Raw genomic sequence first — 19151 nt, 5'->3', positions numbered from 1 at the left:
TAGTATATATTGTTTATGCCAATTTTCTAAGATACAAACAACTGTTTGTGGACATACTGTATGATGAATGAGTATCAGTATTGTGTGCAGTATCTTCCTTGTGATAGTAAACGCTAACTTTATTTAAAGCTCATAATTCAAATTTATTTTTTCTTTTCTAGGTATGTCAAGATGGCCTCTGTCTCTGAGTCCATTATGTAAATGCATTTGTGCAACTGTGCTGATCTGGTTGACTGAAACATGAGCATCATAAAAGCTTTCAGGCCCTCTGACTCTGGCCCTTCTGTCTTGTTGGATCTCAGCTTTCTAAAAAAGCACCAAAGGAGGGGTACAGCTGCGGGGGTTACAGAATTGGCTGTAGGGGCTGAACAAAAAAGGAGCTCATGAAGCCAATTTTTATAGGAATATACTTGCTTCTGGAATATTTCAGTCATTTGGAATACTGGGATATTTTCTGGAAAAAAACATAATTTTGGAATATTGGAATTATTGTTACTTCTCACCATCATGAAGGTGAGTCCAACTTCCTGTCTGTGTCCTGTGCTTCTCTGTCTCTGTTTCCTGGAGAGAGGCTATGGAGCAAGTCACCAGGGACAGACCAGGATGTTCTCCAGGAATCACAACCTGACTCTCAGTCACAACCATACAAAAGGAGGGGAGACAGAAGTCCATCACAGACCAAAGCGGGGATGGATATGGAACCAGTTCTTTGTATTAGAGGAACATATTGGACCAGATGCACAGTATGTAGGCAAGGTAGGCAATATACATTACTTATATGTATTATGGATCTTGAAGAAGTATACTTCAGATTTAAAATAGTGTATACTCTAAATGTGTTATAAGAATATAAAAGAAAGGATAATCCTCTGTGATTTACTAAAATCAATCAGATTTATTTATGATTAGTCACTGCTGAAGGCAGATGCTTTTGTCCAAAACATACTTTCAGGGAGTCTGTTGAAAGAAATGGATCAAATTAATTCAATTCAATTCAATTCAATTCTATTTGTATAGCGCTTTTAACAATTGGCATTGTCCCAAAGCAGCTTTACACAATCAAATTATAATTATTCATTTTATTTTTTAATTATAAATTATAGTGAAGTGAATACTACCCATTTTTCTTGCTTTTGCAACAGTTGGTCATGATTGAAGAGTCTAAGATATGTAATTAGTTTAGTGCAGCAGAGCTGTGGCACAGTAAGCTTTGAAGGGTTGAGTGAATGTTGACAGCTCTAAACGTTTGGATGTACATCTGTTGTCTGTGTTTTCAGACTTGTTGGGCTTGTATAACATAGTTCCCTCACACATGCCAGCTAGTAATGTCTGCAAATTCATTAGCATATTAATGTACTTAACTTGTTGCAGTTGAAATTCAAATCACTGTGCTTATATTAATTGTTTGTGCATGGAATTAATGTTAATTCAGTCCGTTTGAACAGGTCCAAATACTGTATCTATTCTTACTTAATAAATACAAATAAAATGAAAATATTAGGTATTATGGTAATTTACAGTAAAATTGATTTGGAAATCCATCGTATTTACAAAACATCTACAGACTGTCAGGGGGAATTCTAGCTGATTCTTAAGAACTATTAAATAAATAGTAAATAATAAATAAATATCGACTATTTAAATAAAGAGTTTGTTAAAGGAATATGGCTTGGCCTGAATGAAGTTTAGTCAGAAGATTGTTTTTCACTTTTATCCCTGTGATTTAGCTGAGGTGCATGCTATATGATACTCGATGATGCTTGGTACTCGTATATCAAGACTCAACATTAATAAAAAGAAATTTGCTTAAATTTTCCCCTCTTGGTCGGCAACTGCGAGTGACGTCACTCCCCATACAATCACGCCCCACAGTATAGACCCGCCCCTGACGCTAATTGACAGGTTTCCGTGTAACATGTTCGAAATGCAATTGCAAATGGATTAGCAATTGCGTTTGAATTTTGGCTGGCTTAATGCGCAATGCAAAGAAAGTGAAAAAGCAAACGCGGTAATTGATTTTGTTATTTAAATATGACAGGCTCATGACTTGGGAAGTGCAAATGCAAATTGATTTTCCTTTTTCATTTGAAATTTGGCAGTCAGTGTGCGTTCAGGAAAGCGAAAAAGCAAACGGTAATGCAAAGTTTGCAATTGCATTTGGATTATGGCACACTTTGTGTGTCCACATATGGGAAACACAATTGCAAATGTAATTTGCAGTTCCTTTTGAATATTGTTCGGGATATCACTCCATAAAGAAGCGCCTACATGGAATTAAAATTTTAAGTTTTAAATTTGTACTGTAATTTTATTTATGTGATTATGAATTCGTTTAGTGTTACTTGAATTTATCTGCTACCATGTGAGCTGCGGCTCATTTATTCTTGAGAGAATAAACTATATAAAGTCCATATTCAATAGTTATAGCGGCACTTAGCGGTAAAGCCAGCAAACACATACTTTTATTGCTGTCGCCGCTGGAGACACAGTAGTAAAACCATTATTCTGAGTACAATCTGTAAATAATGGCACAGTAAAACAAATGTTGTCTGAGGATGTAACTGTCTAATTCTAACACTTGCTAGGATAAGATTATTATTATTATGTATATAACACAAAAAAACATTTTGAATATGACTGTATGTTCTATTGGATATTTACTCCGGTAATTAATATGCAACTGGCAACAAGTTATTTAACACTAACCGATCCAATAAGTAGCTTCTTATTTCTTAAATAGCCATGTCAGAGGACATATCCTGGCAAAGATGTTACTCTATCAAGATTAATTCAAACTTTATTTGTCACATACACAGTCATACACAGTACGATATGCAGTGAAATGCTTACTCAGAAAGGTAAGAATTTTGACCTGCACCAAGCAAAGAAAACAACTAAGGGGATTGCTGAAACTAGTAAAATTGGGTTAAGAACATAATGCGTTATGTATGGCCAGGTCACAAGAACGTTTCAGCTCTTTATCAGCTATTGCTGTGGTGGGGTGCTTTGTCAGAAGGCCTATAGACAGTGCCTCTTACCATATGCCAGCCTCTTGATCGACCAAGGAAAAAAGATTGTGACTGCATGAGTCACGTAAAAACTACTAAATGAATTTTAATGGCTTAGCTTGAGTTAACAAAAAGGCTTTTGTTACAGGTTCTTACAGTACATCGCTTCATGGTAATATAAAAAAATTAATTTCAAAATTAAACAGATGCCGTTGTACATTTTCTAAAACAAGCTTATGAGTGTGCAATAAAATTTTACGCAAACAACGTCGTGGGCACAGTATATAAATATTTATAACCCTTTTCAGAATGATACATGTCAATTACTTAGTTTCTAACTGTTTTTAAATTTCTTTAGATTGTGGCATGCTGTTTCATTTTAAAGGTCTTTTAGTGTGCTTTACTTTGTCAGACAGATTCTATTTAAATGATTTCTAGATTCAACATGTCTGGCAGTAATCAGGCCTGGTTGTGGCAAGTGAAATTTAACTCTGCTTAGCAAAAAATGTGATTAGTCATAATCACATAATCAGCCCGATTCGGACGGGACTAGTTTTACAGGGGGTCGTTAGAGAAATTTCTGTTTCACAGACGTACTTTGTGATTTTAATCCCATCCGAATCGACCTCTGTAAAAATTCCAGAGCAAATTACCTACTGTTTTTCAGCAAACTCTGAGGTCCTCTGAGAAATCTAATCCCGTCCGAATGCGAATGTCTATGTTTTCTTTTGTGTTTTGGTCAACATGAACTACCGTACTATCTCTAGTGCGCCGGTATTCAAGTTTGTGCACCAATAATGGTTGTAGACGTAGACATGTGATCTTGTGCAGCGCCCACATGTAAAACACAGACACTCCTACTTCCGTAATAAACACAGGGATGTTAGTCCCGTCCGAATGCGTACATGAAATGACAGACGACATCTAAAAAAAAATTCTAACTCAAACTTCGTTTGGAAAACTAGTCCCATCCGCATATAGTTTATACATGATTTAGCAAGGAAGTAATTACTTTCCATGTAGGTTTGCAAAGCCTTTTTCCCGTTAATACTGTAAAATAAATCAGCATCATTTATAAACTGCATTTTCTATTTAGTCTGATTATCCTTGTATAATATTAAAATTAGTTTGATAATCTAAATCATTTATGTGTGACAAATATGCAGAGGTGATCGGACTGCCTTCCTCATGCCTGAAACGCTGGCATCCCCAAAAAATCTTTAAAGGGCTAAACATGATAAAATGGCTTGGAGTGATTTCAGGACTTTACAGGAGATAATAGCTACAATATAGATGTGGAGGCAATAATTACCTGTAATGTGCAAGTGGTGTTTAGGAATGACTGTGTACACACATGACTTCAAATGCATCTCTTCTGCAAGTTGGCAACAACTTAGCCATCGATTTTTAAAGGGTCACTTTCAAATTATAGGTGTAGAACAAGGATTTCTTAAAACTATAAAAAAAAATATAAAACCCAGTAAACAGGAATTAATGAAACAAAGCCAGAATTTGGTGTGACAATGTTTTAAGGATCCTTTAGTTTCAAGTGTTTATTCTTTTATTTTTTATGGTATAGCTAATGAAAATCCAAAATTCAGTATCTCGGAAAATATTGTGATAAAATTCACTATTGGAAACTTATGGTGTCGCACTCTAATCAAAACACTTGCAAAGGTTTCCTGAGCCTTTAAATGGTCTCTCAGTCTGGTTCAGTAGGCTACACAATCATGGGGACTGCTGACTTGACATGCTGGCTAATAAAGTGCTGTATACAAGCACATTAATGAACTGTTTAAATGGAAGTAAAAAATGTTTTAAAACAAATTTGCACAAGCAGCACTGTTAACTGTAAACTTAAGAGGATTATGAAACAAAGCCCATTCAAGAATTTGGGGAGATTCACAAGGAGTGGACTGCAACTGGAGCCAGTGCTTCAAGAGCCACCATGCATGCACATGACATATTCCTGATATGGGCTACAACTGTCGAGCCACCCTTGAACCAGAGACAACATCAGAGGAATCATACCTGGGCTAAGGACAAAAAGACTAAACTATTGGGCCAAAGTTCCATTTTAGATGAAAGTAAAATTAGCATTTCATTTGGGAATCATGGTCCCAGAGTCTGGAGAAAGAGAGGAGAGGCACATAATCCAAGTTGCATGAGGTCCAATGTAAAGTTTACACAGTTAGTGGCGGTTTGGTGAGCAAGTTCATTTTCCACTATGTTTTATCAGGTCCAAAGTCAGCGTAGCCGTCTACCAGAAAGTTTTAGAGCACTGCATCCTTCTCTTGCTGACCAGCTTTATGAAGATGCTGATTTCATTTTCCAACAGGAACTTGGCACCTGCACACATGCTGGGACCATGGTATCTCTGAATGGCCAGCAAACTCGCCCGACCTAAACCCCTATAGAGAATGTATGCGGTATTGTAAAGTAGAAGATGTGAGATACCAAACCCAATAACGCAGAACAGCTAAAGGCCGCTATCAGAGCAACCTTGGCCTCCAGCAGTGCTACAGGCTAATCGCCTCCATGCTACGCTACATTGCTGCAATAATTCATGCAAAGGGAGTCCAGACCAAAAAATTGAGTGCAGCATTTTCATACTTTTTAGTAGTCCAACACTTCTGTGTTATTTTTTTTAAATAAATAACTTGAAATGTATCATTCTGTTTAATTAACCTCTACAATATGAGTTTCACTTTTTTTTAGTACTGAAATAAATTAACTTTTTAATGATATTTTTTATACTGTGTGAGACTGGAAGTTCAGTATAACAAAAGATGTGTTTAGGTTAAAATTTAGTCCAGTTCATTATTGGAGGTTCAGGTAGACTGTAGGAAACTCCAGTCCTGAACTATCGAGCGACTAAAGTCACAAGTCCTCAAAGAACAGCTGTCTGCATCAGCCAAGGGCAGGACCACCTTCGTGGAAAAGTGGAACCGTCCCTAGTCACCACATGCATCCCAGGCAGACCACACAGGGCATCCATGCGACGAGATCTCCAACCAGAAGCAGGACACCAGGACAAGTCAGACAGCTTCAGGAGGCAGAGGGGGTCTGGATCACTGACAGCTCAGGAGCGACATGTATAGCTCGACAAAGAGACAGGTAGAGAGAAAGAGAGAGAGGAGAAAAGAGAGAAGAGGAAAGAGCAGAATAGAAGGAGAGAGGACAGTTAGGTATGGGCACAGTTAAAAACTTGCATCCACACAAATGTTTTTAGTAAGTATAATAATCTAATAGTAAGTGTCTATATGTCACAAGTATATCAATCTGTTTGCTGATAAATGAAGCAGTTTCGTTCTTGAAAGAGTGCATAGCATCGCTGTGACATTGTGCCCGTTGTCCTAAAAGTGCTCTATTAGGACAGCGTTGATTGAATTGCATTCTTGAATAATGGAATCTTATCAGGCCTATAATTGCATGAAACAATAATTACTTTCCATGCCGTAATCTTAGCTGCCTGCCACCTGGCTTTGAAGTGCACTGATTTGTTGCATTAGTGACTGTGTCATCGTCAAGTCAAGATGCTCTCCCACTCCACAACCCACAATCCACCTTCACCTTCATCCCACACAGCATGGTTCAAAAACAAATTACGCCAACACAAATTCACTAATCTATGGTAAAAACAGGTTATTAAAAAAACAAACAGCTCATTATGAGGGATTATATCAGACACACATGCATGCAAGAAATCCCTAATCTATATTGCAGTCTAACTTCCTTGTTTAATTACAAGCACTGCTGTTATGGGATAGAGAAAAAATTAGCAGGATGCAAAATGCTCCTTGATTAAATGAAAAAAGAATGCTGGATATAGAGCACCCAGCATAAATGTAGGTGTTGTTTTCTCATGTTCACTGTATTAAAGAAAGCAAATGTATTCATATATCTAAACACAGGAAAGCTTTCTACCTGCTCCATGCAGAGCCCCACTGACTGCCTATTTTTTTTTCTTTTCTTTGTGTTACAAATATTAAACAATGCCAAAACAAGTCAAATTAATGATCAGAAATATTAAAAACAGACTGCTGATGAAAAATTTGACAAAATGTGTAATCATTGAAAAGTTGATTTATTTCATAATTCTATTCAAAAAGTGAATAGAATCACTCATATATTATATAGATTAATTTTACCAACTGATATATTTCAAGTAAAATTTGTTTTCATTTCAATGATTATGGCTTACAGCTACTGTAATAAAAATCCAAACTTCAGAATCTCAGAAAATTAGAATATTACTTAAATTTTTTTATTAATTTTTTTATCAAGGTGTCCACATTTATAAAATACTGCTTCATCATGATATATGCTAATGAAATTCCTCTTTGAAGTGCGTAGGTTAGCAGGTCAAATTTACCAAATTTGACCACTAAAAAATACCATAAGACATTATTCTATATTTATCTAATAAATTATGCACATAGCAAATCTTTAAAATTAGTATGTTGACTGCTTTTGCCATTTTGGAAGAACAAAATGTCCAAATCATGCAGAGGATTAAAAAAAAAATAATGACTGGGACTGAAATTATGGTGCAGGTGTATTCATTAGAAGGATGAATGATTGCAATAGGGCTGTGGCATTTTCTAGTCTCCTCAGATGCTATTAAATGACTGAATACACTAAGTCAAGACAAGCTGTTATCTCTGCTTTACCAATATGAATACACTGGCAAGGAAAATCCTTTTTGTAATCCCTTGTCTCTGTAGTTGTTCCATCTGTGTCAGATATTTCAGATGAATTAATGTGAAAGCACAGGCAACGTGTTACATAGAGCATGACGGGACCATGCATAAAGTCAAGAGTGCTTTTATTTGGGTTAAGCCAATGATTGTAATTGAAGTCCATAGCAAAGGTCAGAACATAGAGGCAAGCCTAGTGACAGGTAATCCATAAAACAGGATAGAGGAACAGAACAGAAACTAGGCTCAGATTTAATGCTGCAATGTAAAATAAAACACAAAAATTAACAAAAATTAATCAACGTGGCAAAAAAAGCGAGCACAATGTAGCAAAAAATCAATTACAAGAAAGGATTGAGACAGGACTAGAACACTAACTCTTACTCACTCATCGTCCTGTATGTATGGTAGCATGGGGCCTGGAAGCTATCCCAGGAGACTTTTGAGGCAGGGTTCATTCTAGGGCACCCAAACTTACCCACACTCATGCTCTAATTTACACACTATGTACTAATTAGTCTAATCTGCATGGTTTTGGACTGTGAGAGGAAATTTACTACGCTCACAGAGAACATGCAACCGTCCTGCACTCAGATCCCAAAGTGGGAATTGAACCCAGTCCCTGGAGTTGCAAGGCAACAGTGCTAACCACTAAGCAACTGTGACTAAACCAGGACTAGAACAGGAAACATACAAGCATAATCATGTGGTGGTCATTGCCATGTGAACATAACTGCATTTTAGAAAGAAGTTAGGTTTGAACTCTGTAACAGCTACACATCCATAGTCCACATAAATCCATCAGTAATCTTTGAGCTTTTATTTTGTTTCTTATTTTACAAGGCAAATTTAGTATCTAACAATTAGAATATACCTTCACTTGCTGTGTTGTGTAGAGCTGCTGAATAACAAATTCCCTCACCTTTATCTCAGTGAGCACTTGTCTCTCTGCTGACATTTCACTGTATCTCACATTTTTCTGTGCTGACTAATGCTTGTAGTCACTGTACATTAAAAGCATTTGACAGTATTCATTGGTTTAAACACAAAATACAGTATGTTGTTATTTGTGTTTTTGTCATGAAAGGAATGATCCCAATAAATAAATAAATAAACATACATACATACATACATACATACATACATACATATGTACACTCACCTAAAGGATTATTAGGTAAACTTTGGTTAATTTCTCATTAATGCAATTAACTAATCAATCACATGGCAGTTGCTTTAATGCATTTAGGTGTGTGGTCCTGGTCAAGACAATCTCCTGAACTCCAAACTGAATGTCAGAATGGAAAAAAAAGATGATTTAAGCAATTTTAAGCGTGGCATGGTTGTTTGTGCCAGACGGGCTGGTCTGAGTATTTCCCAATCTGCTCAGTTACTGGGATTTTTACGGACAACCATTTCTAGGGTTTACAAAGAATGGTGTGAAAAGGGAAAAACATCCAGTATGCGACAGTCCTGTGGGCAAAAATGCTGTTTTGATGCTAGAGGTCAGAGGAGAATGGGCCGATTGATTCAAGCTGATAGAAGAGCAACTTTGACTGAAATACCCACTCGTTACAACCGAGGTATGCAGCAAAGCATTTGTGAAGCCACAACACGCACAACCGTGAGGCGGATGGGCTACAACAGCAGAAGACCCTACCGGGTACCACTCATCTCCACTACAAATAGGAAAAAAAGGCTACAATTTGCACAACCCCACCAAAATTGGACAGTTGAAGACTGGAAAAATGTTGCCTGGTCTGATGAGTCTCGACTTCTGTTGAGACATTCAAATGGTAGAGTCAGAATTTGGCGTAAACAGAATGAGAACATGAATCCATTATGCCTTGTTACCACTGTGCAGGCTGGTGGCGGTGTAATGGTGTGGGGGATGTTTTCTTGGCACACTTTAGGCCCCTTAGTGCCAATTGGGCATCGTTTAAATGCCACGGGCTACCTGAGCACTGTTTTGGACCATGTTCATCCTTTTATGACCACCATGTACCCATCCTCTGATGGCTACTTTCAGCAGGATAATGAACATGTCACAAAGCTCAAATCATTTCAAATTGGTTTCTTGAACATGACAATGACTTCACTGTACTAAAATGGCCCCCACAGTCACCAGATCTCAACCCAATAGAGCATCTTTGGGATGTGGTGGAACAGGAGCTTCGTGCCCTGGATGTGCATCCCACAAATCTCCATCAGCTGCAACACCGTATTAGTATGGTGTTCCTAATAATCCTTTAGGTGAGTGTACATACATACATACATATATACATACATACAGAAAAGTACTGGATTGCAATGTAATTATTTTAATCTTTCATGCCAGAAGATCACTAGTAAAAGATCACCTTTTGATGAAAGATAATTTATAGCAAGATAAAATGCGCCGTCAGATTCAGGGTCATAGGAAAAGGGATGTCAAGGCATGTGGCTTACTGATTTTTTTTTATCTGTTGTTTAAGGGATCGACATTTTATTTGTACTTTGGATCCTTTATCATTTGTTTAGAGATTCTGTTTTAGTCCAAAGGTTGTTCAAACAATCCCCTAAAATTATTCTAACAGGTCCGAGCATAATATACTTACAGTATAAAGTGAATTACCTATAATGTATTTGTATGTTAAGACTTCTTTATATATTTTCAAAGCTGTAGTGCATATAGTATCAGGCCTAAAATGGGGAATTAAAATAGGCACTTGGCTCAAATAATTATGTCTCTGGGTTATTGACTGGAGGGTTGGGGGTTCAAGTTCCAGCACTGCCAAGCTGCCCCTGTTGAGTCCTTGAGCAAGTCAACTCCAGGGACCCTGTATCCTGGCTGACCCTGAGCTCTGACCCCAGATTTTCTAACTTGGATATGTGAAAAAAAGAGACAAGTAACTGAATCGTAACTAAGTGACCTCTAACATTACACAAAATGCTAAACAACCATAACACTAAAGCAGCCTTTAAAAAAGGGGCAATTTGCTTGTTTGTTTGTTCATTCAATAATTCATTTTATATTTATTTATTTAGTATTTTTTCACATTACTCAAATCACTCTTATGGACATTTTTGTTGTTAGTTTACTGCTTGACATGATTTTACTGGTAGTACCAGGCCACAGATGTCAGGAACAAATATGTGGAGCAAAAAAAAAAAGTAAAAGATATATTATATTTATATACAAATTTATTTTACAGTGGTTGCAAGATAAAGCAGCATAGGATCACACTCTTTTACCTCTCATTTGCAAGTTGAACACCATTAAGCTTTTTTTTTTTTTTGCATCGACCCTTGGTTGTTTTTATGCCTGTTAGTATAGGCCATTACATCACTAAATGACTTGTACACTCTGTAAGATCTTTGACTCGGGTGGCACCACAGACACACAAACACAATGCAAGGTCTTACAGGAAAAGGGTAGTTTTAGAGGGATGCTTATAAGGTATTTCGCTCTTTTTTCCATGTAGCATACGGTTTGTGCAGGTCAATCAACGGTGTCTTGTTCAACTGCCCTGGTGGCAGAAGCTCTAGCACGTAGATTGGCAGTCCGCCCACCTTGGCACCCCAAGTTTAAACAGGTGCAGTGCGTCGCATCTAGCCGCGTTTATGCCATGGCCTCCATGAGGTGGGTTGTCAGTGCTTACAGCGGCACACAGGTCCCAGCGGCGAAGCTTAAGCAGGTGTGAGGGCGGTGCTTGTCCTCTTGCTTTTGGACACTGAGCTCAGGCGGATATAAAGGTAACACAAATGAAAGGGCTAAGATAGGAAGAGGGACGTAAGTAAGCTGGTACACCAACAACGTCCTGACTGGTGCATAACAGTTTAATGTGCCTACCAAGCCCTGACTTGTGCATAACAGTGTAGCATGCGTAGTGTGCTTAAGCTAATCAGCATTGCAAGCTCACCTTTTTGCCATCCCCAGGGCGCAGGGTTTTGCCCCGCTTACATGACACTCATGTGCAGAAGTGTTCTTGTTGGCAGTTTTAGAATTGCCGAGTGGTTTGTCCTGGCTTTTGTCTGTGCAGGCTTTAGTGTGACTTAACTCCTCCATTTACTGAAGAGCCCAGCTGGCCCTGGCCAGCCATCCATTGGTGCGGCTTCACCCAACTGGGCACAGGGAACTTTTCCTTTCCTTTAACCCAGCGCCTTTTCCTTGACGGTGACTGGTTCGCCTTAACTTGTGTGTGGAGTGAATGACGGTGATGCATATTAGGCACTGCTAATATGAACCTTCTGTTCGGAGCCACTGGTCTCACCTGTTCTGCACACGCGTGTGCGCCTTTGCTGACACTGTGCCAGCAAACCCCAACAACTGCTACCTTAACCTAGACAGCTACAAAGCCTATGCTTCTGCACATAGAACTACATACTTTGCTGCTAAAGCAAAGCATTTCTGTAAAGAACTGTTGTTGAGAAGTTATATGGACTTATAAATACAGGATTCAGGATTGTGCTGTACAGATTGAAATTTCTTTTTTCAGAACAACCTAGGGAATATGATGAACTGAATTTAATTCAGTTTTAACCATCTATACAAACATAATAAAAAAATGTAAAAAAATAAAATAAATAATAATAATAATTAAAAAAGGGTTGCATAAGCAAACAAATAGCACATATCAACATGTTTTTTTTCTCATTGTTTTTAGTTGTTTCTGTGACCAATAATAATATTAATAATAATAATATGCATATTAGGCACTATTCATAATAATAATAATAATAATAATAATAATAATAATAATATGCATATTAGGCACATTTTTAGTTCTGCATTTTTGCAAAGCCATTCCCAAATTCTGGCAGGAGAATAATTTACACATTTTAAAAATTATTATAACTTCGGATCTAATTGACATATCAGAACAAATATGTTTACTCCTCTCTTCTTTCACTCACACTGAAAGGACTTTAGTATATATATATTTTTTAATCGGTCCAGTGCCGTGTTGCGCTCAGATCCATGCTGCTTTAGTTTTTAATCCTCCTGTGTTTTTTTTAAAACAACAGCTTGTTCACTGCATGAAACTGTGTTTTTCTAACGCTTAGTTAATATTAATCTCACAGCCCTAGATTTGTGCGTATAGACAGCTTTAAAAAAATCTGATCTGTGTCAAATTGGGGCGAGAAATTAGAATTTAGTCATTTCAGGCTGGAAATGTGAACATATCCCCTGAGAGTTTTAGAAATAATTGTGGATGTTGTAGTACAGATTTTTGTAGTTTTTAATGGTGGAAAAGCAAAATGAAATCACCAGCAGTTGTGTGAAAGCTATTGTAATTTGGCTGCGTGACGTTATTCTCAACCATATACAGTTAGTACACAGTAAAACAGAACAACGTTTCACAACATAAATTACCAGAAAAACTAAACTAGCTAACTAAGAGGCCTAGTTAGTTGGCTAGCAAAAACAAGACAGATTGACCTAACATATTACAACATAAATAAATATAAATAAATAAATCACAACTGTTTAAGCTATAATAGAGCTGTGTAGGACTGTCATAATCTGCTCAAAATTATTTTGAAAAGTAAAACAAAACTAGAAAGAGGATGAGAGCATTTTGCTTGCGGAGGATTTCGTAAAATGTAAAGAAATAATTAAAGCAAAATTCTGCCCTATTCTTACCACTAAAGATACAAAGGGAGTGGACGGCATTTTTCGAAAGCATCAGTGCCATATGTCAGGTTGGCACCTGTACCCCTGAGAAGTTGGAAAATGGGTATACGCTGTGTTAATGAATTGATGAAGTGCTGCTCATAACAGAGAATCTAAAAAAACTGTGTCACTTACAAATACACTACATACAAATGTTATTATTATAATGTGTGGATGATGCCCAAAACCTTGTTTTTCATTGATTTCATGCTGTGTGGTGGAGAAATGTGTGAATCTGCACATGATCTGTGGTGCTGTAAAAGCAAGGTTTGATTTATTATTTTCGATAATGTGACACTGTCGGCCGTGTCACTGTTTTAAAGCTGCATCTTCACATCATATGAGTGCAAAAGCAGACGACAGTATACGTCATGTTAGTTAGATAACCAGTTGCATACCGCATGCAATGTTACAAAAAAAGTAGTCAATTTTTATCCTAATGTGCCTTTTATGAGCTCTGTGTCACTCAGTGTTATGTTTCTTCTTAAACACCATTTCCTTAATACTCCTAACCAGTTAGGACACCTCTGAAGTTTTCCTATTCTGAAACGCTCCATAAATACGGGCCCTAAAAATGCAGCTGTCAGTAACTTTACATTTAATCATACAGGCATATAATCATACAGTTCACTTAATAATATTTTATTCCATGCCTTTTCTTGATACTTGTGCCATTTTTTTTACCTACCTAAAGAAAGACTGAAAGTTGTGGTCTAAATGCTATAAAATGCTTTTTAATGCTATCTAATGTTCCCAGAAAGATTTGAAACAATGTTCAATGTAAATTCGGTTAATTGTTAGTGGTTATTAGACATTAACATTGCTTTTTTAATTAAAATAAAAAAAATTGAAATGCTGATCCTAAAGCAGATATTGTTTAAATACAAATATTTAAATCTCTTAATGTCCTTATTAGTTATTTGCCAAAAGATATACATCATTATGTTTCAAGAAATGCATGTTTAAGATACTGTATACGTGTATCAAGCTGTGAAAGCTCAGCCCAACAACCATGTTGTCATTATTAAAAGGTGACTAAATGCTTTACCAGACACCAACCCCGTGTTATGGTGGGTTAGTACTGGCCCCATTGACTCGATGACACTTTTATTTCCAGGCATTAGCAGGAGAATTGGCTTAGCACTTGGGATCTGTAGTTAGGATAGTGTGATATATTAGCCTGAGCCTGAGCAAGTCAGTGGCCAAATTAGGACCATGACTTTAGGTTAAGTGAAATTTATGTGCTTTCAGCGACAAGGAAGGCCATGAGTGGAATTGGAGACTACATTGAATAGGATTGAGGATGCAAGGCTTGTTCAGCCTTACTGCAACAAATACAGCCATTCTACCCAATACTAAACCTGCGATATGATTTATAAATTGGTTGTACCAACCACACAGAGCATCGCTAGTTTTTATACACAAGTTAAAGTGTTTATTATAGATAAATAAATGACACAGATATGATAATGAAAATTCTGCTGATTTAAGTATAGAATATTGTGAAGAACAAATAGTAAATAAGACCTGCATAGTTGCATTTTGATTTGTCAAAATTGTAAACTTGAAGGTACAACTGTAGTTTTAAGTGTCGAATGCTACACAGATATTCAGTAAAATCACTGTTTATGCACATCCTCTAAATCAGTGGAAATTAGGTTTTTGTTTCAGATTTACTTTCAGAATGTTTCTTTTTCATAAACTCATTGCTCTTCAACTAATTTTTCATGTTGTGTCAACATTAAACTATTAAAGAAACATTTTATGACCCCAAACTTACAGCTTGTGATTTGGCCGAGGTCTGACCCTTTTCTTAATTACTGACTTTTAGTCTGAGTGCTGTGTTTACCAAAAGGAAAGAACAGTTCACTTTTGGAAAGAGATTTGCTCAGTAGGCTTAATCAGCCCCTGCATTTTTTAATTAGTGATCTCTGCAAGGCTGCTTGGATTAGGACGACCTTTGGTGTGCATTCCACACAACAAAATAACAGACAATAATTTTCATTTTTCTATTTGTGTGATAAATGTATTCCTGACATATTCAGAATTTCTGTATTTGGCTGGTTTGAATGAATTGTTTCAATTTCAATGTTTTGTAACTATTTAAAATTAAGGCATTGGACTACGGTTCGGAAGATCCCAGGTTCAAACCCCACAACCACCAAGTTGCCACTGTTGGGCCCTTGAGCAAGGCCCTTAACCCTCAACTGCTTAGATGTGTAACGAGATAAAAAAAAAAAGTAAGTCGCTCTGGATAAGAGCGTCTGCCAAATGCGTAAATGTAAGTAAATCCCTGAAGCCAAGAATGTGTGAATAATTAATTACAAAAATTAATTTATATAATTAATAGGGACAGGGATTTACATTTACATCACAAAAAAAAATCAATAAATGGAAAAGTGTTTTATTTTATATGCAGTGTATATACAGTATTCAAGTGTATTCAAATAAGTGCATAATATAAACCTTACAATCACTGATTTGGATGACATGCTTTAAGAGAACATTCCTTATTAATTTAATTGATTTTTTCAACACTGCTGTGGTATAAATTATCCTAAAACTTTAATCTGTCAAAAAAGTAAAACATGCATGTATTATAGCTTAGTCCTACATGGTAAAATTCAAGGTTGAAAGGGGGACCAGGAGCTATGTATTGCTTTTTATCTCAGCCAAGAATCAGCACACTTAATTGTTTGAATAATGTGAATATCTTTACCAAATAATTGAGTGAATCCTGCATGGTTGGGAGGAAAACTTGAGGCCCTATGAAGATGAAATTATATCTGATTCTCAATCCCCTTCTTCTGCACTTAGCAGTACTACATATCTGTGAAAAAAGTAATTTTGTTTTGGAAACCAGTAATTGAACAGAGAAATGAAAGTTTTAAGACAGCACAACTAGTTGTAGTGTAAGCAGCTATTTATTTATTATTTATTTTTGTTAAACATTTTCTGATGTACAGATGTGATACAGTACTGCAGCTCAGCTACTGCTTATGTCTATTGGCAAGGGAGCAGGGGATAATTCTCTAGTTATTAATTAGTAAAGGAAACAGGACTGATATTTCCACTTTTACACACTTGTCTTCCGCTCTTTTCCTCTGTTTGCCCTTTCCTGTATATTTTGAGAAACTGAACCAAAGTTGGTCTCAAATGATTTAACGACTCAAATATTTTTTTCCCCCCATTCTTGGCATATAAAAAGTAAAGTTTACCCTTCAGAATGTGAAACACTAATCCCTCAAGACATCACAAAATCTTCAGTTTTTTCACAAGATGTACTGTATAAATATGGATTAAGAATAAGCATCTCATATCACAGATCCTGTAACATTTAAAAAGTAGACAACTACATATTATATGTAACTTAACATACCAATACCGTGTTAACTGTTTCCTCTTTTTAATTCTCTCCTCTCAGCTTCATTCAAATTCAGATAAAGGTGATGGTTCTGTCAGATATATCTTAAGTGGGGAAGGAGCAGGAACTATCTTCATAATCAATGAGATAACAGGAGATATTCATGCCACCAAGAGTCTGGACCGGGAGAAAAAGTCCCATTATGTTCTCCATGCTCGGGCCATTGATGTGAACACAGACAAACCCTTGGAACCAGAGTCTGAATTTATTATCAAAGTGCAAGACATCAATGACAACGCACCCAAATTTCCTGATGGCACTTTCATCACATCTGTCCCTGAGAGGTCAGAAGTCGGTGAGGACATTTTAATTATTGCTTTTTTCTCCCAAAATTCCGTAAATCTAAAGTGAATTGCAAATACACAGATTAACAGGGTTTTATAGGACATTCCTTTCCATGAACATTTCTTGCTCGGCAATAGGGGTGTATAAATACCTACGTTTATTCCAAATTCAAATTAAATTTTATTTGTCACCTACACAGTCATACACAGTACATGTATTCCGTGAAATTATTCCGTACTCAGTACTTATTCCGTGTAAGTTTGCTTAAAAAATTTTGTTTAAAATGGAAATGGAAGGAATGGGTTTAAAATATACTGTATATAGTTTTGTTCTGTATTTACTTTGTCTTCCATCCCAGTCCATTTTCTTATCTGTGCCCTCCTAGATTTTAAAAATAAGTTATTTTATATGGTGCCTTTATTTTCTGTGGTAGACCAATATTTCCAAGGAGTACAAAAAAATTTACAGAGCACTTAATGTAGCACTATCCTGTGTCCTTTGGTTAAGGAAGCGGGGAAAGAAAGACGGTAAAGAGTTACTGAGATTTTAATATAATAAGAGAGAGCTCCCATAAAAAGCTCCTCAAATGTCCATTTCACTCATGTGATTCCATCAATCCTTGCTTTTGTCCTTTGCTTTTCCGTTCTACCCAGTTTTGGAACAAACAACATAAGCCATCTTCTGCACTTAGATTATTCAAGTTGCATTTCCCCATCTGCCAGATTTTTTAATTCCTACTCCAGCACCCCAAATGTAACTTTTAACTATACAGACCTTGGATTGTAAGCATAATTGGTTATGGAAGTGTGCTAGTAATCCAAAGCCCTCGTATTTTATTGTTGTTTATTTAAAGTTTATTAGTTAAGCATTTAGTATGATAATCATAAGTTGTTCTGTGACATCATTCCATCTGTGACGTCATTCCATAGTTGCATGACTATTGAGCATGGTAAAATTGAGTTAAGATACGGACGTTGTGGGGAACACAAGCTTTTGACCGTAATCTAAAAGATACAGCAAGTAGGTTGTTGTAACCGTAATTTAAGACCGTAAGCCACAAGATACAGCAAAGTTGTTATCATGCGATTTATGCAAGAAACTTTAAGAACTGTTGAACTTTGATGTTAAAAATAAAACAAGAGACAAAGAATTCCACGGACGTCCGAGTCGTGAGTAACCAGGTCTAACAAGACAGATACGCGTCAGCACTTGTGAATAACATGCTCGTACATGTAAAGTCAAAGGCTTGCTTCGTCGTTCAAGCCAAGTGACTTAAAAGCGCACCTTACCTGCATGTGAATTCTTGAAAAAACACGCAGTGACTGTTGACAAGCAACTGAAACCGAAAGTAAGGATTTGCCTGCTTTAAAACTCACTATGGCAGACGGCGAAGTCAACGCTGCTATTACCGAATCTGAGCGTTTGATGGCGCTCGTCGACAAAGGTTCTGCAGACAAGCTTCACAAAATGAAGAACGCCAGAGAATCAAAAGAAGTCAATTGATTGCATTATCCGACGAAATAGAGTTGCTCATGTACAATGCCTACAACGTGCTTGATGTTGAAACTAAGTACTATACGGACTACAAAGGGCTGCTAGAAGACTTTGTTGAAAGCAATAGAGACGTGCAATTGTGCCTAAACGAAGACGAATGCGAATATGATCTGCAAACTGGTATAAGTTAAAATTGCTGTGCTGCACAGAATTCACGGAAAAGTTGGAGTCGTGGATCGTGTAAGTTAGGAGCTGCTTTGTGATGCCTCACACAGTCAATGACGAAGTTCCACCACTGGAAAGCCCATCAATTGTGTCGTCTAAGACGCTCGCTTCTAACAAGTACGGAAGCATAGCGACGGCGGCATCCAAAAGGTCTTTAATATCTACAGCATCCTCAGCTCGGCTAAAAAAGGCAGAAGCTAACAGAGCAGTCTTGTTGGCTGAAGCAGCAACCTTAGACCAACGGCAGGCGTTAGAAATGGAGGAAGCACAATTAAAGCCACAACTAAAGGCTAACGAAGCACAATTAAAGGCACAATTAAGGCTGAAAACCGAAACAGAGCTTTTAATGGTTAATGCTG

General features: G+C 36.9%; 1 protein-coding gene across 1 annotated transcript in view; it reads left to right on the top strand.

Annotated features, from left to right (window-relative positions):
* Positions 1-19151, top strand: part of LOC128541304 (cadherin-18) — a 130739-nt gene that overhangs the window by 13865 nt on the left and 97723 nt on the right. Inside the window, exons 2-3 of the mRNA XM_053511656.1 lie at positions 162-756; positions 16789-17083. Of these exons, the coding sequence (XP_053367631.1) occupies positions 508-756; positions 16789-17083 (544 nt within the window). The 5' untranslated portion in view covers positions 162-507. The remainder of the gene's footprint in view (positions 1-161; positions 757-16788; positions 17084-19151) is intronic.

The sequence above is a fragment of the Clarias gariepinus genome, chromosome 14, assembly GCF_024256425.1.
Source record: "Clarias gariepinus isolate MV-2021 ecotype Netherlands chromosome 14, CGAR_prim_01v2, whole genome shotgun sequence".
Lineage (NCBI taxonomy): Eukaryota > Metazoa > Chordata > Actinopteri > Siluriformes > Clariidae > Clarias > Clarias gariepinus.
This window is presented reverse-complemented; position numbering and strand designations above follow the sequence as displayed.